General features: G+C 45.0%; 1 protein-coding gene across 3 annotated transcripts in view; it reads left to right on the forward strand.

Moving 5' to 3' along the window:
- The first annotated feature begins 12,791 nt into the window (after positions 1 to 12,791).
- Positions 12,792 to 24,410, forward strand: part of LOC120042495 (putative oxidoreductase GLYR1) — a 28,661-nt gene continuing 17,042 nt past the window's right edge. For 2 of the 3 annotated variants that reach the window (XM_038987337.1, XM_038987343.1), the window contains exons 1-6: positions 12,792 to 12,877; positions 13,473 to 13,509; positions 13,640 to 13,719; positions 13,831 to 13,978; positions 14,451 to 14,561; positions 15,719 to 15,808. In XM_038987337.1, the coding sequence (XP_038843265.1) occupies positions 12,840 to 12,877; positions 13,473 to 13,509; positions 13,640 to 13,719; positions 13,831 to 13,978; positions 14,451 to 14,561; positions 15,719 to 15,808 (504 nt within the window). In that variant the 5' untranslated portion in view covers positions 12,792 to 12,839. Of the gene's footprint in view, positions 12,878 to 13,472; positions 13,510 to 13,639; positions 13,720 to 13,830; positions 13,979 to 14,450; positions 14,562 to 15,718; positions 15,809 to 23,662; positions 23,717 to 24,410 lie in introns of all 3 variants that reach the window. The other variant, XM_038987330.1, reaches the window with a different exon arrangement.

A 24,410-nucleotide genomic window follows, 5' to 3' on the forward strand; every position in this document is an offset into this window, starting at 1 on the left:
CTTGTTGTGTGTTTCTTTAAAAAGTAGGCCAGTTTTAAACACAATATGGATTTACAAAGATATATTGCTTATAGATAAGCAAGATAAGTCATCTTTAGGCATAGGTTCCATACATGAAGCTCGTATTTATTGAAAGAAATATAACTGTACAGCTTTTCTTGAAAACCACCATATTCCTGCTAATCTCAAGGACAGATCTGGTCATCGAACCAATCAGTTACAAACAAATTGCTGAAGATAAGAGGGTATGTTTGTAATGGTGAAAGAACAGTCCTCCCACCAACCAAACCAGCCAAAACCATCCACGGCAGGCAACAATAACATTAGGCTACATGAAGGTCATCGTTACCCATATAAAAACATACTATATTATACTATGGTCTAAATACTGTAGTGTTACTATATTTATATACTATAATATTCACTGTAGTGTTTTTGCAGACATTACTGTAGTATATTGTAGTATTCACTGTAGTGTTTTTGCGGACATTACTGTAGTATATTGTAGTATTCACTGTAGTGTTTTTGCGGACATTACTGTAGTATATTGTAGTATTCACTGTAGTGTTTTTGCGGACATTACTGTAGTATATTGTAGTATTCACTGTAGTGTTTTTGCGGACATTACTGTAGTAAACTGCAGAATTTACTGTAGTGGTTTTGAGGACATGACAGTAGTATTCACTGTAGTGTTTTTGCAGATATGACTAGTATTTACTGTAGTGGTTTTGCGGACATCACTGTAGTATATTGAAGTAACACCTGCCGACTAGGGCTAAAATGGCACAACTACCAGACTACATCAGTTACCGTTTAATGAGGAGAACACCTCAACCAGAACACAAGACTCTACACCAGTTACTGTTTAATGAGGGGAACACCTCAACCAGAACACAAGACTCTACACCAGTTACTGTTTAATGAGGGGAACACCTCAACCAGAACACAAGACTCTACACCAGTTACTGTTTAATGAGGGGAACACCTCAACTAGAACACAAGACTATACACCAGTTACTGTTTAATGAGGGGAACACCTCAACCAGAACACAAGACACTACACCAGTTACTGTTTAATGAGGGGAACACCTCAACCAGAACACAAGACTCTACACCAGTTACTGTTTAATGAGGAGAACACCTCAACTAGAACACAAGACTCTACACCAGTTACTGTTTAATGAGGAGAACACCTCAACCAGAACACAAGACTCTACACCAGTTACTGTTTAATGAGGGGAACACCTCAACCAGAACACAAGACTCTACACCAGTTACTGTTTAATGAGGAGAACACCTCAACCAGAACACAAGACTCTACACCAGTTACTGTTTAATGAGGAGAACACAAGACACTACACCAGTTACTGTTTAATGAGGAGAACACCTCAACCAGAACACAAGACTCTATACCAGTTACTGTTTAATGAGGAGAACACAAGACTCTACACCAGTTACTGTTTAATGAGGAGGACACCTGTTAGGAATTTTGTTAATAAATAGTTAAAACAAATTCTAGCTTTAGATAAAACTATAACTAATTGAACTCTGCATGCCTGGTGAAAAGAGATTTGTGTTGTGGGTCATAAAATAAGCAGAAGTGGGCGTTAAACTATGGTTGAACTGACCCAACTTAGCCCTGAGGTGTTAGATAAGGATGTGGGTAACTTTTTAGGTCTTCCATTATCTTGAGTTGTCTGCTAAAGTGGTAATAAATTATAGTGAGCCTTCAGGATAAATGATTATATTATGTGTCATGTGAGTGCCCTGTGAAGTTGGAATGAACTTTTGAACCTGTTTTCTATTTGTCAGGACAATGAGACTTAATTCTGTAACCTATGACGTCATATCTTGTATATAAACCTGTGTTTATGATCAAATGGCAGCGTGCTCCGAGAATAAACACTATTATTTAATTTTGATAAGACTGTATCCTGTCTATTTTATGTTAATAAGTATCTTATAAATTCTTATAAATAGACAGATTGAATTTAATTAATGAGTACATTAGAGGAATTATTTAATTCCACTAACAACACCTCAACCAGAACACAAGACTCTACACCAGTTACTGTTTAATGAGGGGAACACCTCAACTAGAACACAAGACTCTACACCAGTTACTGTTTAATGAGGAGAACACCTCAACCAGAACACAAGACTCTACACCAGTTACTGTTTAATGAGGAGAACACCTCAACCAGAACACAAGACTCTACACCAGTTACTGTTTAATGAGGGGAACACCTCAACCAGAACACAAGACTCTACACCAGTTACTGTTTAATGAGGGGAACACCTCAACCAGAACATAAGACACTACACCAGTTACTGTTTAATGAGGAGGACACCTCAACCAGAACACAAGACTCTACACCAGTTACTGTTTAATGAGGGGAACACCTCAACCAGAACACAAGACTCTACACCAGTTACTGTTTAATGAGGGGAACACCTCAACTAGAACACAAGACTCTACACCAGTTACTGTTTAATGAGGGGAACACCTCAACCAGAACACAAGACTCTACACCAGTTACTGTTTAATGAGGGGAACACATCAACCAGAACATAAGACTCTACACCAGTTACTGTTTAATGAGGGGAACACCTCAACTAGAACACAAGACTCTACACCAGTTACTGTTTAATGAGGGGAACACCTCAACCAGAACACAAGACTCTACACCAGTTACTGTTTAATGAGGGGAACACCTCAACCAGAACACAAGACTCTACACCAGTTACTGTTTAATGAGGGGAACACCTCAACCAGAACATAAGACACTACACCAGTTATTAATGAGGGGAACACCTCAACCAGAACACAAGACTCTACACCAGTTATTAATGAGGGGAACACCTCAACTAGAACACAAGACTCTACACCAGTTACTGTTTAATGAGGGGAACACCTCAACCAGAACACAAGACTCTACACCAGTTACTGTTTAATGAGGAGAACACCTCAACCAGAACACAAGACTCTACACCAGTTACTGTTTAATGAGGGGAACACCTCAACCAGAACATAAGACACTACACCAGTTACTGTTTAATGAGGAGGACACCTCAACCAGAACACAAGACTCTACACCAGTTACTGTTTAATGAGGGGAACACCTCAACCAGAACACAAGACTCTACACCAGTTACTGTTTAATGAGGGGAACACCTCAACTAGAACACAAGACTCTACACCAGTTACTGTTTAATGAGGGGAACACCTCAACCAGAACGCAAGACTCTACACCAGTTACTGTTTAATGAGGGGAACACATCAACCAGAACATAAGACTCTACACCAGTTACTGTTTAATGAGGGGAACACCTCAACTAGAACACAAGACTCTACACCAGTTACTGTTTAATGAGGGGAACACCTCAACCAGAACACAAGACTCTACACCAGTTACTGTTTAATGAGGGGAACACCTCAACCAGAACACAAGACTCTACACCAGTTACTGTTTAATGAGGGGAACACCTCAACCAGAACATAAGACACTACACCAGTTATTAATGAGGGGAACACCTCAACCAGAACACAAGACTCTACACCAGTTATTAATGAGGGGAACACCTCAACTAGAACACAAGACTCTACACCAGTTACTGTTTAATGAGGGGAACACCTCAACCAGAACACAAGACTCTACACCAGTTACTGTTTAATGAGGAGAACACCTCAACCAGAACACAAGACTCTACACCAGTTACTGTTTAATGAGGAGGACACCTCAACCAGAACACAAGACTCTACACCAGTTACTGTTTAATGAGGGGAACACCTCAACCAGAACACAAGACTCTACACCAGTTACTGTTTAATGAGGGGAACACCTCAACCAGAACACAAGACTCTACACCAGTTACTGTTTAATGAGGGGAACACCTCAACCAGAACACAAGACTCTACACCAGTTACTGTTTAATGAGGAGAACACCTCAACCAGAACATAAGACACTACACCAGTTACTGTTTAATGAGGGGAACACCTCAACCAGAACACAAGACTCTACACCAGTTACTGTTTAATGAGGAGAACACCTCAACCAGAACATAAGACACTACACCAGTTACTGTTTAATGAGGGGAACACCTCAACCAGAACATAAGACACTACACCAGTTACTGTTTAATGAGGGGAACACCTCAACCAGAACACAAGACTCTACACCAGTTACTGTTTAATGAGGGGAACACCTCAACCAGAACACAATACTCTACACCAGTTACTGTTTAATGAGGGGAACACCTCAACCAGAACACAAGACTCTACACCAGTTACTGTTTAATGAGGAGAACACCTCAACCAGAACACAAGACTCTACACCAGTTATTAATGAGGGGAACACAAGACTCTACACCAGTTACTGTTTAATGAGGAGAACACCTCAACCAGAACACAAGACTCTACACCAGTTACTGTTTAATGAGGAGGACACCTCAACCAGAACACAAGACTCTACACCAGTTACTGTTTAATGAGGAGGACACCTCAACTAGAACACAAGACTCTACACCAGTTACTGTTTAATGAGGGGAACACCTCAACCAGAACACAAGACTCTACACCAGTTATTAATGAGGGGAACACAAGACTCTACACCAGTTACTGTTTAATGAGGAGGACACCTCAACTAGAACACAAGACTCTACACCAGTTACTGTTTAATGAGGGGAACACCTCAACCAGAACACAAGACTCTACACCAGTTACTGTTTAATGAGGAGGACACCTCAACCAGAACACAAGACTCTACACCAGTTACTGTTTAATGAGGGGAACACCTCAACTAGAACACAAGACTCTACACCAGTTACTGTTTAATGAGGAGAACACCTCAACCAGAACACAAGACTCTACACCAGTTACTGTTTAATGAGGAGAACACCTCAACCAGAACACAAGACTCTACACCAGTTACTGTTTAATGAGGGGAACACCTCAACCAGAACACAAGACTCTACACCAGTTACTGTTTAATGAGGAGAACACCTCAACCAGAACACAAGACTCTACACCAGTTACTGTTTAATGAGGAGAACACCTCAACCAGAACACAAGACTCTACACCAGTTACTGTTTAATGAGGGGAACACCTCAACTAGAACACAAGACTCTACACCAGTTACTGTTTAATGAGGGGAACACCTCAACCAGAACACAAGACTCTACACCAGTTACTGTTTAATGAGGAGAACACCTCAACCAGAACACAAGACTCTACACCAGTTATTAATGAGGAGGACACCTCAACTAGAACACAAGACTCTACACCAGTTACTGTTTAATGAGGAGAACACCTCAACTAGAACACAAGACTCTACACCAGTTACTGTTTAATGAGGAGAACACCTCAACCAGAACACAAGACTCTACACCAGTTATTAATGAGGAGGACACCTCAACTAGAACACAAGACTCTACACCAGTTATTAATGAGGAGGACACCTCAACCAGAACACAAGACACAGGTTGGTGACAGGCCACCTATTGAGTTGGGTCAACAGTTCTGAGCAATGCAACGGCCCAGACAACAGAAATATAAATACATGTATTACAACTGTCCCTTCTAAACGTTAGACCGGTTCTAGTCCCATTAAAGGGAAACGGTACAGAATCAGATGTGAAGAACAAGCCAAGTTGATTAAAGCTTCGAGGTTTTGCTTGTTTGACACAGATAATGGACATTAACAAGAGTACTCCAAAATCACTTCTTAGATCTGTTACTTCCACTCGATAGCTTTCTGAAATACAGCAGCGCTTCACAGAGATTCAGCTGACCCAAGTTCACAAGAAGACCAAAAAACTGTGACAGACAATACTGTACCTCTGATGGTAGGAAGGAAAGAACAATGAACCACTGCAGTTACATACACAATAGATATTTTAGAAATACAAAATAATTGTACTTAAAGAGGGCACTGCCACTAAACTGCCTGGATCTCAAACCAGCAAAACCTCTCCAAACAAACCAAGTGAAAACAAAAAGGACATTATTACAGTGGCTTTACATAACGACCATCTTGAATATTGTCACACATGAATAGACTCACTAATGATCAAACTCAGCACATACCATTCAGAACAATCGACCCGTTGTAAGTACTATAGTATTCTATTCTGCCCTACCGAGCAAAAAGGCACTAACTGCTCATTTGGTCGAAAAATTAGTTTTTCTACATAACATTTTTTTACATTACATTTTCTACATGAAATCCATGCTTAATCATGTGGACCAGTATCCTGCCTCTATTGTATTGTGTTTTGGAGAAAATGGGGGTCATATTAGCAGTAACTGCATAAAGTTACTGTGAAACCTTATTTTAACCAGAGCCAATAGGGCTGTTCCAAAGGGAATAGGGTGCCATTAGGGATAACACCTCGGACACAGTGGACTGGACTGACCGTCCCGATGGGGCTTATGATAGGAAATACACAAAAATATAATTAGAACAATTAATCCTGGAATTTTGATGAAATTACTAAATCCGGTCTAGACAGACAATGTAATCTTGTGTTATGTAAGAAACACAATTCACCAATTTATTAAAAATGGGTGCCTCTCAAATGGCAACCTACGCACTACTTTTGACCAGCTCCTTGTGGCCCCTTGTCTAAAGTAGTGCACTATATATGGAATAGGGTGCCGTTTGTGGTGCAAACTCAGTCCTAAGAGATGTCTGATCCAGAAATACCTTATGTCATCTGATTTAAATTCAGTGTGTCTGTGTTTATTGCATTGTCAGGATAATGTTGTGAGGAAATGATTTCACCACTAGGAGGATTTCTATTTTCAATCTGCTTTTATGAATTAAACCCTTGAATGAAATATTCCTCTTGTTCTGGGCTTCTATTCCGGAACATGCCACATGTTCCATGGTCAGATGTCATTCGGGGAAAACAACGGAGTTTAGAAGGTGTCTGATTTATAAAACACTCATTAGGATAATGATGTAATATGCATGGTTTTGGTTTAACTAGATTAGTAAAACGTGGGCTGTTTGTAACACAGGTGATTTACAGTCAAATATGAACATCTGTAGCTGTCTTTATACCACTGTATTGTTGGCCCTATTGTGAGAGATTAAACTAATAAAAGCATTTATTCAGTGGCGCGTGGGGGAAAGGTTAAATACTGTAAAAAAGGTTCATTGGTGGCAACATGTTACACAGCAATCAGAGACACCATCCTTCATAAAGACCTCTAGAAACAGATGTAACATTGTATCGGCCTACAGATACAAGGGGTAGTATGGGTCTGTGAATATGACATTCCTCTCATCCATTCATGTTGGAATCTGTATTTTATTTGTCACATACTCCGAATACAACAGGTGTGGACCGTCAAATGCTTATTAACCCTTTCCCAACAATGTAGAGTTAAAAAGGAAGAAGAATTGGCTGAGTAAAAAAAGGAAATACTAGCACAATAAAATAACAATAATGAGGCTATAAGGAGTACCAGTAACTGAGTCAATGTGCAGGGGTACCAGTACTGAGTCAGTGTACAGGGGTACCAGTACTGAGTCAGTGTACAGGGGTACCAGTACTGAGTCAGTGTACAGGGGTACCAGTACTGAGTCAGTGTACAGGGGTACCAGTACTGAGTCAGTGTACAGGGGTACCAGTACTGAGTCAGTGTACAGGGGTACCAGTACTGAGTCAGTGTGCAGGGGTACCAGTACTGAGTCAGTGTACAGGGGTACCAGTACTGAGTCAGTGTACAGGGGTACCAGTACTGAGTCAGTGTACAGGGGTACCAGTACTGAGTCAGTGTGCAGGGGTACCAGTACTGAGTCAGTGTGCAGGGGTACCAGTACTGAGTCAGTGTACAGGGGTACCAGTACTGAGTCAGTGTACAGGGGTACCAGTACTGAGTCAGTGTACAGGGGTACCAGTACTGAGTCAGTGTACAGGGGTACCAGTACTGAGTCAGTGTGCAGGGGTACCAGTACTGAGTCAGTGTACAGGGGTACCAGTACTGAGTCAGTGTACAGGGGTACCAGTACTGAGTCAGTGTACAGGGGTACCAGTACTGAGTCAGTGTACAGGGGTACCAGTACTGAGTCAGTGTGCAGGGGTACCAGTACTGAGTCAGTGTACAGGGGTACCAGTACTGAGTCAGTGTGCAGGGGTACCAGTACTGAGTCAGTGTACAGGGGTACCAGTACTGAGTCAGTGTGCAGGGGTACCAGTACTGAGTCAGTGTACAGGGGTACCAGTACTGAGTCAGTGTACAGGGGTACCAGTACTGAGTCAGTGTACAGGGGTACCAGTACTGAGTCAGTGTACAGGGGTACCAGTACTGAGTCAGTGTACAGGGGTACCAGTACTGAGTCAGTGTACAGGGGTACCAGTACTGAGTCAGTGTACAGGGGTACCAGTACTGAGTCAGTGTACAGGGGTACCAGTACTGAGTCAATGTGCAGGGGTACCAGTACTGAGTCAGTGTGCAGGGGTACCAGTACTGAGTCAGTGTGCAGGGGTACCAGTACTGAGTCAGTGTACAGGGGTACCAGTACTGAGTCAGTGTGCAGGGGTACCAGTACTGAGTCTGTGTGCAGGGGTACCAGTACTGAGTCAGTGTGCAGGGGTACCAGTACTGAGTCAGTGTGCAGGGGTACCAGTACTGAGTCAGTGTGCAGGGGTACCAGTACTGAGTCAGTGTGCAGGGGTACCAGTACTGAGTCAGTGTGCAGGGGTACCAGTACTGAGTCAGTGTGCAGGGGTACCAGTACTGAGTCAGTGTGCAGGGGTACCAGTACTGAGTCAGTGTGCAGGGGTACCAGTACTGAGTCAGTGTGCAGGGGTACCAGGCAGTTGAGGTAATAATGAGGCTATAAGGAGTACCAGTACTGAGTCTGTGTGCAGGGGTACCAGGTAGTTGAGGTAATAATGAGACTATAAGTAGTACCAGTACTGAGTCAATGTGCAGGGTACCAGGTAGTTGAGGTAATAATGAGACTATAAGGAGTACCAGTACTGAGTCAATGTGCAGGGGTACCAGGCAGTTGAGGTAATAATGAGGCTATAAGGAGTACCAGTACTGAGTCAATGTGCAGGGGTACCAGGTAGTTGAGGTAATAATGAGACTATAAGGAGAACCAGTACTGAGTCAATGTGCAGGGTACCAGGTAGTTGAGGTAATAATGAGACTATAAGGAGTACCAGTACTGAGTCAATGTGCAGGGTACCAGGTAGTTGAGGTAATAATGAGACTATAAGGAGTACCAGTACTGAGTCAATGTGCAGGGGTACCAGGTAGTTGAGGTAATAATGAGACTATAAGTAGTACCAGTACTGAGTCAATGTGCAGGGTACCAGGTAGTTGAGGTAATAATGAGACTATAAGGAGTACCAGTACTGAGTCTGTGTGCAGGGGTACCAGGTAGTTGAGGTAATAATGAGGCTATGAGGAGTACCAGTACTGAGTCAGTGTGCAGGGGTACCAGGTAGTTGAGGTAATAATGAGGCTATGAGGAGTACCAGTACTGAGTCAGTGTGCAGGGGTACCAGTACTGAGTCAATGTGCAGGGGTACCAGGTAGTTGAAGTAATAATGAGACTATAAGGAGTACCAGTACTGAGTCAATGTGCAGGGGTACCAGGCAGTTGAGGTAATAATGAGACTATGAGGAGTACCAGTACTGAGTCAATGTGCAGGGGTACCAGGTAGTTGAGGTAATAATGAGGCTATAAGGAGTACCAGTACTGAGTCAGTGTGCAGGGGTACCAGGTAGTTGAGGTAATAAAGACTATAAGGAGTACCAGTACTGAGTCAATGTGCAGGGGTACCAGGTAGTTGAGGTAATAATGAGGCTATAAGGAGTACCAGTACTGAGTCAGTGTTCAGGGGTACCAGTACTGAGTCAATGTGCAGGGGTACCAGGTAGTTGAGGTAATAATGAGGCTATAAGGAGTACCAGTACTGAGTCAGTGTGCAGGGGTACCAGGTAGTTGAGGTAATAATGAGGCTATAAGGAGTACCAGTACTGAGTCAATGTGCAGGGGTACCAGGTAGTTGAGGTAATAAAGACTATAAGGAGTACCAGTACTGAGTCAATGTGCAGGGGTACCAGGTAGTTGAGGTAATAATGAGGCTATAAGGAGTACCAGTACTGAGTCAGTGTGCAGGGGTACCAGGCAGTTTAAGTAATTGAACAAATATGTACATGTAGGTAGGGGTAAAAGTGACAAGGCAATCAGGATAGATAATAAACAGAGTAGCAGCAGCAGATGTAAAAGTGTGTGTGTGTGTGTGTGTGTGTGTGTGTGTGTGTGTGTGTGTGTGCGTGCGTGCGTGCGTGCGTGCGTGCGTGCGTGCGTGCGTGCGTGCGTGCGTGCGTGTGCGTGTGTGTGTGTGTGTGTGGGATGTGTCATATGTGTGAGATGTGTGGGTAGAGTCCATTGCGCTGAGAAACTGTAAAAATGTAAACAGTCCAGGTGGCCAACTGATTTATTGTTCATCAGTCTTATGGCTTGGGGGTAGAAGCTGTTAAGGAACCTGTTGGAACTAGACTTTGCGCTCCGGTACCACTTGCCATGCGGTAGCAGAGAGAACAGTCTATGACTTGGATGACAGACCAAACGACAGACCAAACTAACATTCCTACCCCATTGAGGAGCACATCCATTGAGATGTAAGGGCAGTGTACCATCCACCCCCCATTACAGTTGTTGAGGAGAACACCCCCCAGTACAGTTGTTGAGGAGAACACCCCCCATTACAGTTGTTGAGGAGAACACCCCCCATTACAGTTGTTGAGGAGAACACCCCCCATTACAGTTGTTGAGGAGAACACCCCCATTACAGTTGTTGAGGAGAACACCCCCCATTACAGTTGTTGAGGAGAACACCCCCCATTACAGTTGTTGAGGAGAACACCCCCCATTACAGTTGTTGAGGAGAACACCCCCCATTACAGTTGTTGAGGAGAGCACCCCCCATTACAGTTGTTGAGGAGAACATCCCCCATTACAGTTGTTGAGGAGAACACCCCCATTACAGTTGTTGAGGAGAACACCCCCCATTACAGTTGTTGAGGAGAACACCCCCAATTACAGTTGTTGAGGAGAACACCCCCCAGTACAGTTGTTGAGGAGAACACCCCCTATTACAGTTGTTGAGGAGAACACCCCCCATTACAGTTGTTGAGGAGAACACCCCCATTACAGTTGTTGAGGAGAACACCCCCCATTACAGTTGTTGAGGAGAACACCCCCCATTACAGTTGTTGAGGAGAACACCGCCCATTACAGTTGTTGAGGAGAACACCCCCATTACAGTTGTTGAGGAGAACACCCCCCATTACAGTTGTTGAGGAGAACACCCCCATTACAGTTGTTGAGGAGAACACCCCCTATTATAGTTGTTGAGGAGAACACCGCCCATTACAGTTGTTGAGGAGAACACCCCCCCATTACAGTTGTTGAGGAGAACACCCCCCATTACAGTTGTTGAGGAGAACACCCCCATTACAGTTGTTGAGGAGAACACCCCCCATTACAGTTGTTGAGGAGAACACCCCCCATTACAGTTGTTGAGGAGAACACCCCCCATTACAGTTACATTACAGTATCTCTACTTGCACATCATCATCTGCACATCTATCACTCCAGTGTTAATGCTAAATTGTAATTATTTCGCCCTTTGCCCTATTTATTGTCTTACCTCCCTACACTTCTACATTTGCACACACTGTACATAGATTTTTCTATTGTGTTATTGACTGTATTGTAATGAAACAGGCAGGGAGCAGGTCTCGAACCCTCGACCTCCTAGCCCGAGGTCCGGCGCGCTATCGACTGTGCCGCAAAAGCATGCTCGAGCGGCAGAGTCGATTTCCGCGCTTATAAACCCAGGGTCGTTACACTACTCCCTCCTTTCAAAGAGCGCGTCCTCGCGCTAGCTTGCGACTTTACGTCTTACAGGAACGCGCTCACCGGCCAAGCACACGCACTGTCGTGGATGCGAGGTCCGATCACTTCCGACACCAGTGTAAAAAAACAGGCAGGGAGCAGGTCTCGAACCCTCGACCTCCTAGCCCGAGGTCCGGCGCGCTATCGACTGTGCCGCAAAAGCATGCTCGAGCGGCAGAGTCGATTTCCGCGCTTATAAACCCAGGGTCGTTACAGTATGTTTGTTTATGTGTAACTGTGTTGTTGTTTTTGTCACACTGCTTTGCTTTATCTTGGCCAGGTCGCAGTTGGAAATGAGAACTTGTTCTCAACTGGCCTACCTGGTTAAATAAAGGTGAAATAAAAAATAAAAATGATGTAGCCAATTTTGACTTTGTGTATGTGGTAACTAAGGGATTTGGGCAGACAGTATGAAGATTGGCTAAAACTGAAATCCCAGATCACGCGTTTAGGCGATGTCATGGCAACGTTGGCTAGCAAAGCTCATGCGTAGAAACACGTAATCGGGACTAACGTTCGTCTTGCGCCGAACTGCGCATGTGCATGCAGTCAAAGGCACTCCTTCGATATAAAGTAGTTTTTGAGAAAAATTAAAACGTGTCAGTTTGTCATTTTCACGAGGTTGGAGTAATAGCATGTTCACCTACTTAAGACATTGGCTCAAATCTAGGTTATGCCTTTAGATTTTGAGAATATTCACAACTAAGGACGATTTTTTCACTTCTCTCATTGACTTCTTATACCCCAAACCCCGACCTAGTATGTTTGTTCTTTTTCGTTAGCGTTCCCGGAAGTCTCGCGATGCTGTACCTCTGGATTTAGAAACTCTGTGGTTTGGGGTGACGCATGTGTTTTCTGGTGGGTGTGTTCTTTCACGGTGTTCAGTGCGACGTTTCAGTAAAGTTCTAAGATGGCGACGGTGCATCTGAGAATCGGGGACCTAGTTTGGTGAGATATGCATTTTAACTTACTTTAATTGTCTTATTCCATTCGAATTTCATTGTTTACATTGAATCCGTGTCGGAACAACTCAATTCGCACATTTTCGTTACATTTGATCAGGTAGATGTGACAAAATATTCGTTTACTAACGGTAGTTGTCGATCGAACTCAAAACAAATACGTTACTGCCTGTTTACCCCGAGTCAGCATAGCCATTAGCTAGCTAGTAAACTACTTAGCCTTGCCGCACCCAGAGAAGTGAAACCGGACGCATCTGTATGTAAATATTGCTCAATCCATATACTAGCTATATCTATACACTGGTTAGTTTAGCTACCTCTAACGTTACATGTTTACTGATGACATCTGAAAAGTGTGTACTGTGATGTTTGAGAAACAACATCAATCTTTAATTAGCCAGTTTAGCTAGCTAACTAGATATTAATCTGGTGACTGTGCCACCCGGGACATCTTGTTCGAAGCCTATGTTTACTGCGCCGACGAATACAAGGGGTAGTGGAATTTATATTCTGAAAATCAAAACCTTATCTCGATAATGCAACGTTTAATCATCAATCAAATGGCAATGTTCTTGTTTTAGGGGAAAGCTCGGGCGCTATCCTCCGTGGCCAGGCAAGGTAAGATCTGTCGAATTCAAGCTAGCGAAATCTGGACACCATGGTCGTTGTGACCTAAGAATTATATTGTATGCTAAACTGACTAACTACACGTAAGTGCTATTGTAATTAACTTTATTTGTCTTTCCAGGTCGTCAGTCCTCCAAAGGACCTGAAAAAGCCAAGAGGGAAAAAATGTCATTTTGTCAAATTCTTTGGAACTGAAGACCAGTAAGTAAACAAACAAAACCTACTACAGTATCTATCACTTATCACTAATATCCATGTCTAGCTTGTTTCCATCACTTATCCAACTGTGTGTGTGTGTGTGTGTGAGTGCAGTGCCTGGATAAAGGTGGAGCAGCTGAAGCCATACCACCCCCACAAAGAGGAGATGATCAAGATCAACAAGGGCAAACGTTTCCAACAGGCTGTGGATGCAGTGGAAGACTTCCTGAAAAAGAAAGAGAAACAGGGGGGGAAAGAACAGGTGAGATATTTGTCCCCCCCCCCCACAGACAGGCAGAAAGTAGCCAGAAGAGTCATTTCTAGACCGTTTTCTTCCGTTTCATACCTAGTGAACATGACTGTTAGTCCAAAAGCCACGGGTAAAGAAGAGGTGAGGAGGGTATAGTGTTGTAGTCAACAGGTGATGTCACCTGGATAACCCAGACACATTTTAGTCATTTAGCAGACGCTCTTATCCAGAGCAACTAGGGTTAAGTGCCTTGCTCAAGGGGAAAGGTGTTCTTTCCCCCCCTGTTCTTTCCCCCCCTGGTTCAGGGGAAAGGGGTTGATGTAGGGCTCTGTTATTCCCACAGAGCTCTGAGGGGAAAGGGGGTCATGTATGGCTCTGTTATTCCCACAGAGCTCTGAGGGGAAAGGGGGTCATGTATGGCTCTGTTATTCCCACAGAGCTCTGAGGGGAAAGGGGTTAATGTAGGGCTCTGTTATTCCCACAGAGCTCTGAGGGGAAAGGAGACTCTAAAGGGAAGAAGACACCAACTAAACCTCTGAAGATCCTAGAGGAAGATGATGAAGACCTCAGTGCCCTGAAAGACCCCTCTGAGAAGGTTAGTAGTGGACACTCAGAAGTGCACTAGTGTGGTGGGCACTCAGACATACAGAAGCTGATATAAATTAAAAAGGGCCAGTTGTCCAACACCTGCTGTGGCATCAGGTTACAGCTAGATGTTGGTCCCACTCGCTTTTCAGCATCCTCAGTCCCACTGATTGGCTTGAACTCACACAGAGACCACTGAAGATCTCACTGATATACATCCCTAGTAGGTTCTCCAGTCAATCTCTACAGGGTGATAACCCTGGAGAACCTACTAGGGATGTATATCAGTGAGATCTTCAGTGCCAGGTAAAGATCTTCACAGCCAGGTAAATACATCAGACATCTCACTAGATATAGGCTCTCTGATCAGCCCTAGTGGGTTCTCCAGTCTGACTGTGAACCCACAGTCTCTCTCTCCCTGGTAGATGTATAGACTGTCTAGTCTACAAAGTGACGATCTAGTCAACCCCACAGCCCAATAGGTGAAGTCTATCTACCGTAGTGACTGAGCCCACAGGGGAATATGTGTCTCTCCCTGGAAGCCCTGAGTGACGTCTCACTACACACTAGGGGACTGTTTCCCGGACACCGGTGAAGCTTAATAATGGACCAAACCCTGTTTTACATTTTCAATGTAGATTCTCTATTGAGCTTAGTTTGTAGTCCAGCACTAGACTGAACCCTGAGTCTAGGAAACCACCTCTACATCTAGTATTCAACCCCACTCCACATTATCATAGTGTATCTAGTCTTTAAAGTGTCTCCAAGGGTAATGTCTCTCCCTGACAGACCTGACACTCCACATTATCATAGTGGATCTAGTCTTTAAAGTGACTCCAAGGGTAATGTCTCTCCCTGACAGACCTGACACCCCACTCCACATGAGATGTATAGGACAGTTATTCTAGTTTATCTAGTGTCAACAAAGTGACTGTAGTCAACGTCACACCCCTCTAGACGTATAGGTAATGTAGTCTACAGTGTGACTGAGTGTACCACCAGGGTAATGTCTCTCCCTGAAGACCAGCCTTCCATGCACATCTATTGTTGGTTCCATAGATGAACTACCAGGGAGTCTCTGATCAACCCCACTGCCCAGTATTAGGCATGTCGTGTCTGTGGTCTTTACCGTGACTTCCAGGGTAATGTGTGTCTCTCTCCCTGAAGGACCTAACTGACTCAGAGCCGTCCAGTGTTGAGCGACTAGGGGGCCTGGGAACTACTGGACCTGTCTCGGGATTCAAATGGGAGAGCAGTGTAGGTAGAACCCTTCATACAGTCTGCCTACCTCCCCCTTCTCTTCAGCTCCCTCTGCACACTACAGAACACACTGGTTACTGACTGACCACTAGACCTGGGGAGGTAGAACCCTTCACACAGTCTGCCTGCCTCCCCCTTCTCTTCAGCTCCCTCTGCACGCTACAGAACACACTGGTTACTGACTGACCACTAGACCTGGGGAGGTAGAACCCTTCACACAGTCTGCCTGCCTCCCCCTTCTCTTCAGCTCCCTCTGCACACTACAGAACACACTGGTTACTGACTGACCACTAGACCTGGGGAGGTAGAACCCTTCACACGGCCCGCCTACCTCCCCCTTCTCTTCAGCTCCCTCTGCACACTACAGAACACACTGGTTACTGACTGACCACTAGACCTGGGGAGGTAGAACCCTTCACACAGTCTGCCTGCCTCCCCCTTCTCTTCAGCTCCCTCTGCACACTACAGAACACACTGGTTACTGACTGACCACTAGACCTGGGGAGGTAGAACCCTTCACACGGCCCGCCTACCTCCCCCTTCTCTTCAGCTCCCTCTGCACACTACAGAACACACTGGTTACTGACTGACCACTAGACCTGGGGAGGTAGAACCCTTCACACAGTCTGCCTGCCTCCCCCTTCTCTTCAGCTCCCTCTGCACACTACAGAACACACTGGTTACTGACTGACCACTAGACCTGGGGAGGTAGAACCCTTCACACGGCCCGCCTACCTCCCCCTTCTCTTCAGCTCCCTCTGCACACTACAGAACACACTGGTTACTGACTGACCACTAGACCTGGGGAGGTAGAACCCTTCACACAGTCTGCCTGCCTCCCCCTTCTCTTCAGCTCCCTCTGCACACTACAGAACACACTGGTTACTGACTGACCACTAGACCTGGGGAGGTAGAACCCTTCACACGGCCCGCCTACCTCCCCCTTCTCTTCAGCTCCCTCTGCACACTACAGAACACACTGGTTACTGACTGACCACTAGACCTGGGGAGGTAGAACCCTTCACACAGTCTGCCTGCCTCCCCCTTCTCTTCAGCTCCCTCTGCACACTACAGAACACACTGGTTACTGACTGACCACTAGACCTGGGGAGGTAGAACCCTTCACACGGCCCGCCTACCTCCCCCTTCTCTTCAGCTCCCTCTGCACGCTACAGAACACACTGGTTACTGACTGACCACTAGACCTGGGGAGGTAGAGGATGCAGGGTTTTGTCCCAGCCCAGCACTAAGCTCTGATTAGCTTGGTTATCTGAGATCTGTATGTGCTTTATCCTAATCCTAACTCAGAGGAAATAGTTTTAGTCCAGGACTAGACTTAGTCTGTGTTGGGGAACCCCCCCCCCTCCACGTAAAGTTGTTTGACTTGACGTTTGCCAGGATTTGCTAAAGCAAATACAAATGGAACCTTTCTAATCAAGTTTTAGTGGTGGGCTGGAACAAAAGCCTGCATCCTCTGGTTACTCATCCAGGACCAGGGTCGGTGACCACTGTGGTAGAGATGCTCAATGCTGAGTGGGAGTCCTCTTCAACATGACTAGAAGGAAACAATGTGATGAGGTGTAATGTAACCCCAGTCATTCCTACATGGCAGGAGAAAAGCTAGAGTTTCATATTGGAGATAAATACTTGCTTTTTCTGATTTGAAGTAAACATATCTGCTTCAAAAAATATCAAGCGTTTTAAAGAAAACGGGCACTTATTTTTTTGTAGCTTTTGCTATACAGCAACATTTGCGCATTCCAGAAACACAAATTCAGCATATGGTTATAATAGATTCTTACACCATATGAAAGATGGGCGTCCGTGACAAAGTTAACAGCAATATCAGATGGACTTCAGCAACGACTGAGGATGAATCGTGACGCTAAACTTCTCTGATATTTTCCGCAAGTGAACCATCTTGCATCACGCTCGTCTGTAAGATCTGCGGTTCATCCTGCTGCTCGTGGCAACGTCACATCGCTGAGTCTCAGTTTAATCTGGTCCCTGACATGTTAAAACACGTTACCAGGCATCCAGCAATATCTGATCATCTGTGCAGAGTAGATCTGTGTAGAATGTGTTTCTGGAACAATACCTCTATGGCTGTCCCAAATGCCAGCCTATTTCCTGTGTAGGGTATTACTATTGACCAGGGCCCATAGGACTCGTGTTAAAAGAAGTGCACTATATAGACTAGGGAATATGATGTAACCTCAATCAGGCCAGGGAGTCTCTTGAGAGAATACTATTACTAGTTTTCTACTGCTGCTACTACTACTGCTACTACTACTAGTACTAATGCTACTACTACTACTACTACTGCTGCTACTAGTACTACCACTACTACTACAGCTACTACTACTAGTACTACCACTACTACTACTACTGCTACTGGTACTACCACTACTACTACTACTACTATTACTACTAGTGCTGCTGCTACTACAACTGCTACTACTACAGCTACTGCTACAGCTGCTACTGCTGCTACAGCTGCTACTACTACAGCTACTACTGCTACTACCACTACTACCACTACTGCTGCTACAGCTGCTACTGCTGCTACAGCTGCTACTACTACAGCTACTACTGCTACTACCACTACTACCACTACTGCTGCTACAGCTGCTACTACTACAGCTACTACTACTAGTACATGGAGCAAAAATATAAAGGCAACATGTAAAGTGTTGGTCCCATGTTTCAGGAGCTGAAATAAAAGATCCCAGAAATGTTCCATACACACAAACAGCTTATTTCTCAGCGCTCGGCAGTCCCCTTCTGTGAGCTTGTGTGGCCTACCAGTTCGTGGCTGAGCCTTTTTTGCTCCTAGACGTTTCCACTTCACAATAACAGCATTTACAGTTGACCGGGGCAGCTCTAGCAGGGCAGAAATTTGACCAACTGAAAGGTGGCATCCTATGATGGTGCCACGTTGAAAGTCACTGAGCTCTTCAGTATGGGCCATTCTACTGCCAATGTTTGTCTATGGAGATTGCATGGCTGTGTGCTTGATTTTATACACGGCTGAAATAGCTGACTCCACTCATTTGAAGGGGTGTCCAATTACTTTTGTGTGTATGTATGTATCAAGAAGGTGATTACACAGCATTATCATTACACAGGTGCACCTTGTGCTGGAGACAATAAAAGGCCTCTCTAGAATGCCACAGATGTCTCCAAGTTTTGAGGGAGTGTGCAATTGGCATGCTGACTGCAGGAATGTCCACCAGAGCTGTTGCCAGATAATTGAATGTTCATTTCTCTACCATAGAGAATTTGGCAGTACGTCCAACCCGGCTCAACTGCAGACCACGTGTATGGCGTCGTGTGGGCGGGTGGTTTGCTGATGTCAGCGTTGTGCACCATGGTGGGATGGGCAGGCATAAGCTATGGACAACAGACACAATTTTATCGATGGCAATTTGAATGCACAGACATACCGTGACATTGTCCTGCCATTCATCCGCTGCCATCACCTCATTTCAGGAAAATGTCGGTCATACCAGATACTGACTGGTTTTCTGATCCACGCCCCAATTTATTTTTAAGGTGTCTGTGATCAGCAGATGCATATCTGTATTCCCAGTCATGTGAAATCCATAGATTAGGGCCCAATGAATTTATTTAAATTGACTGATTTCCTCATATGAACTGTAACTCCGTAACATCTTTGAAATTGGTGCATGTTAGAGAATACTGGTAGCGGTGGGAGGTTAGAGAATACTGGTAGCGGTGGGAGGTTAGAGAATACTGGTAGCGGTGGGAGGTTAGGGAATACTGGTAGTAGTGGGAGGTTAGAGAATACTGGTAGTAGTGGGAGGTTAGAGAATACTGGTAGTAGTGGGAGGTTAGAGAATATTGGTAGCGGTGGGAGGTTAGAGAATATTGGTAGCGGTGGGAGGTTAGAGAATACTGGTAGCGGTGGGAGGTTAGAGAATACTGGTAGTAGTGGGAGGTTAGAGAATACTGGTAGTAGTGGGAGGTTAGAGAATATTGGTAGCGGTGGGAGGTTAGGGAATATTGGTAGTAGTGGGAGGTTAGAGAATACTGGTAGTAGTGGGAGGTTAGAGAATACTGGTAGTAGTGGGAGGTTAGAGAATACTGGTAGTAGTGGGAGGTTAGAGAATACTGGTAGTAGTGGGAGGTTAGAGAATACTGGTAGCGGTGGGAGGTTAGAGAATACTGGTAGCGGTGGGAGGTTAGAGAATACTGGTAGTAGTGGGAGGTTAGAGAATACTGGTAGTAGTGGGAGGTTAGAGAATACTGGTAGTAGTGGGAGGTTAGAGAATACATACTGGTAGCGGTGGGAGGTTAGAGAATACATACTGGTAGCGGTGGGAGGTTAGAGAATACATACTGGTAGCGGTGGGAGGTTAGAGAATACTGGTAGTAGTGGGAGGTTAGAGAATACTGGTAGTAGTGGGAGGTTAGAGAATACTGGTAGTAGTGGGAGGTTAGAGAATACTGGTAGTAGTGGGAGGTTAGAGAATACTGGTAGTAGTGGGAGGTTAGAGAATACTGGTAGTAGTGGGAGGTTAGAGAATACTGGTAGTAGTGGGAGGTTAGAGAATACTGGTAGTAGTGGGAGGTTAGAGAATACTGGTAGTAGTGGGAGGTTAGAGAATACTGGTAGTAGTGGGAGGTTAGAGAATACTGGTAGTAGTGGGAGGTTAGAGAATACTGGTAGTAGTGGGAGGTTAGAGAATACTGGTAGCGGTGGGAGGTTAGAGAATACTGGTAGCGGTGGGAGGTTAGAGAATACTGGTAGCGGTGGGAGGTTAGAGAATACTGGTAGCGGTGGGAGGTTAGAGAATACTGGTAGCGGTGGGAGGTTAGAGAATACTGGTAGCGGTGGGAGGTTAGAGAATACTGGTAGCGGTGGGAGGTTAGAGAATACTGGTAGTAGTGGGAGGTTAGAGAATACTGGTAGTAGTGGGAGGTTAGAGAATACTGGTAGTAGTGGGAGGTTAGAGAATACTGGTAGTAGTGGGAGGTTAGAGAATACTGGTAGCAGTGGGAGGTTAGAGAATACTGGTAGCGGTGGGAGGTTAGAGAATACTGGTAGTAGTGGGAGGTTAGAGAATACTGGTAGTAGTGGGAGGTTAGAGAATACTGGTAGTAGTGGGAGGTTAGAGAATACATACTGGTAGCGGTGGGAGGTTAGAGAATACATACTGGTAGCGGTGGGAGGTTAGAGAATACTGGTAGCGGTGGGAGGTTAGAGAATACTGGTAGCGGTGGGAGGTTAGAGAATACTGGTAGCGGTGGGAGGTTAGAGAATACTGGTAGCGGTGGGAGGTTAGAGAATACTGGTAGCGGTGGGAGGTTAGAGAATACTGGTAGCGGTGGGAGGTTAGAGAATACTGGTAGCGGTGGGAGGTTAGGGAATACTGGTAGCGGTGGGAGGTTAGGGAATACTGGTAGTAGTGGGTGGTTAGAGAATACTGGTAGTAGTGGGAGGTTAGAGAATACTGGTAGCGGTGGGAGGTTAGAGAATACTGGTAGCGGTGGGAGGTTAGAGAATATTGGTAGCGGTGGGAGGTTAGGGAATACTGGTAGCGGTGGGAGGTTAGAGAATACTGGTAGTAGTGGGAGGTTAGAGAATACTGGTAGTAGTGGGAGGTTAGAGAATACTGGTAGCGGTGGGAGGTTAGAGAATACTGGTAGCGGTGGGAGGTTAGAGAATACTGGTAGCGGTGGGAGGTTAGAGAATACTGGTAGCAGTGGGAGGTTAGAGAATACTGGTAGTAGTGGGAGGTTAGAGAATACTGGTAGTAGTGGGAGGTTAGAGAATACTGGTAGTAGTGGGAGGTTAGAGAATACATACTGGTAGCGGTGGGAGGTTAGAGAATACATACTGGTAGCGGTGGGAGGTTAGAGAATACATACTGGTAGCGGTGGGAGGTTAGAGAATACATACTGGTAGCGGTGGGAGGTTAGAGAATACATACTGGTAGCGGTGGGAGGTTAGAGAATACTGGTAGTAGTGGGAGGTTAGAGAATACTGGTAGTAGTGGGAGGTTAGAGAATACTGGTAGTAGTGGGAGGTTAGAGAATACTGGTAGTAGTGGGAGGTTAGAGAATACTGGTAGTAGTGGGAGGTTAGAGAATACTGGTAGTAGTGGGAGGTTAGAGAATACTGGTAGTAGTGGGAGGTTAGAGAATACTGGTAGTAGTGGGAGGTTAGAGAATACTGGTAGTAGTGGGAGGTTAGAGAATACTGGTAGTAGTGGGAGGTTAGAGAATACTGGTAGTAGTGGGAGGTTAGAGAATACTGGTAGCAGTGGGAGGTTAGAGAATACTGGTAGCGGTGGGAGGTTAGAGAATACTGGTAGCGGTGGGAGGTTAGAGAATACTGGTAGCGGTGGGAGGTTAGAGAATACTGGTAGCGGTGGGAGGTTAGAGAATACTGGTAGCGGTGGGAGGTTAGAGAATACTGGTAGCGGTGGGAGGTTAGAGAATACTGGTAGTGGTGGGAGGTTAGAGAATACTGGTAGTAGTGGGAGGTTAGAGAATACTGGTAGTAGTGGGAGGTTAGAGAATACTGGTAGCAGTGGGAGGTTAGAGAATACTGGTAGCGGTGGGAGGTTAGAGAATACATACTGGTAGCGGTGGGAGGTTAGAGAATACATACTGGTAGCGGTGGGAGGTTAGAGAATACATACTGGTAGCGGTGGGAGGTTAGAGAATACTGGTAGCAGTGGGAGGTTAGAGAATACTGGTAGCGGTGGGAGGTTAGAGAATACTGGTAGTGGTGGGAGGTTAGAGAATACTGGTAGTAGTGGGAGGTTAGAGAATACTGGTAGCGGTGGGAGGTTAGAGAATACTGGTAGCGGTGGGAGGTTAGAAAATACTGGTAGTAGTGGGAGGTTAGAGAATACTGGTAGCGGTGGGAGGTTAGAGAATACTGGTAGCGGTGGGAGGTTAGAGAATACTGGTAGCGGTGGGAGGTTAGAGAATACTGGTAGCGGTGGGAGGTTAGAGAATACTGGTAGCGGTGGGAGGTTAGAGAATACTGGTAGTAGTGGGAGGTTAGAGAATACTGGTAGTAGTGGGAGGTTAGAGAATACTGGTAGTAGTGGGAGGTTAGAGAATACTGGTAGTAGTGGGAGGTTAGAGAATACTGGTAGCGGTGGGAGGTTAGAGAATACTGGTGGGAGGTTAGAGAATACTGGTAGTAGAGGGAGGTTAGAGAATACTGGTTACTGGTAGTAGTGGAAGGTTAGAGAATACTGGTTACTGGTAGTAGTGGAAGGTTAGAGAATACTGGTTACTGGTAGTAGTGGGAGGTTAGAGCCGTCTTTTCCAACCCTGGTCCTCCAGTACCTCAACAGTACAGTTTAGTTGTATCCCTGGACAAACACACCTTATTCAACTCATTGAGGACTTGATGATTAGTTGACCAGTTGAATCAGGTGTGCATGTCCAGGGTTACAATAACAATGTGTTCTGTTGGGGTACTGGAGGACCAAGGTTGGGGGTACTGGAGGACCAGGGTTGGGGGTACTGGAGGACCAGGGTTGGGGGTACTGGAGGACCAGGGTTGGTGGTACTGGTTTAGAGAATACTACTAGTGGTTTAGGCAATACTGCTAGTGGTTTAGACAATACTACTAGTAGTACTACCAGTTTAGAGAATACTGCTAGTGGTTTAAACAATACTGCTAGTGGTTTAAACAATACTGCTAGTGGTTTAGACAATACTGCCAGTGGTTTAGACAATACTGCCAGTGGTTTAGACAATACTACTAATAGTACTACCAGTTTAGAGAATACTGAAGTCTCTTCCATTGTAGCCAGTACAGGATGATTCCCATTTCAACAGTTGAACTCTCTTCCATTGTAGCCAGTACAGGATGATCCCCATTTCCACCACTTTCTGCTCAGCCAGACTGAGAAGGTAAGAGGGAAAGTTTGCTGAACATTTGTTCAACATTTTTGCTTGGTTTGGGGGGGTGGTTGGTTGGTTTTGCAGTTGTTGCACTGTGACTGCACACTGTTGGGGTTTTAAGGGCTCATGGGGTGAGGTTCCCCCTAGGTACAGATCTAGAATCATCTTTCCCTCCCCCATGCTAATCTGACCCAAGATCAGCGTCTACGGGCAACTTCACCCTACTCCGTTAGGTGGGAGAATAACATAGGAGTGTGTATGAGCTTCATAGGAATGAAGTCTGCGTTCCAATTGGCTATCCTTCTCTTGAAGACTCTCCATCATGGATTTCAGAATGGTGGAAACTGACTTCGTCCAGACGGTGCTTAGACGGCACCAGTCGGGTGCTTTTTAAATCCACGATGGGGAGTGTGCAAGTGCACACTTCAGGAGAAGGGTATAGAATCAGGAAGCAGACAGTTTGGAGACCTTTTTTGTTGTTGCTTGTAAATGTTTTCTCCTTTGAACATTAATTAACCCTTTCTTCCCCTACCTTTCTCTGTGGTGTAGTTCAGTGTGTTGCTTTATTAGGCAGTTAATTCAATGTAAATGTTTATCTGCACACTACTGTGGCGATTCCTTTTACATTTCACTGGTACTTCTATGGGGCACCGTTTTTAATGAAAGAAATCAATTAGATGGTTTATTTCGTCTGGAAGCACGT

This window comes from Salvelinus namaycush, chromosome 3, assembly GCF_016432855.1.
Source record: "Salvelinus namaycush isolate Seneca chromosome 3, SaNama_1.0, whole genome shotgun sequence".
NCBI classification, from domain to species: Eukaryota; Metazoa; Chordata; class Actinopteri; order Salmoniformes; family Salmonidae; genus Salvelinus; species Salvelinus namaycush.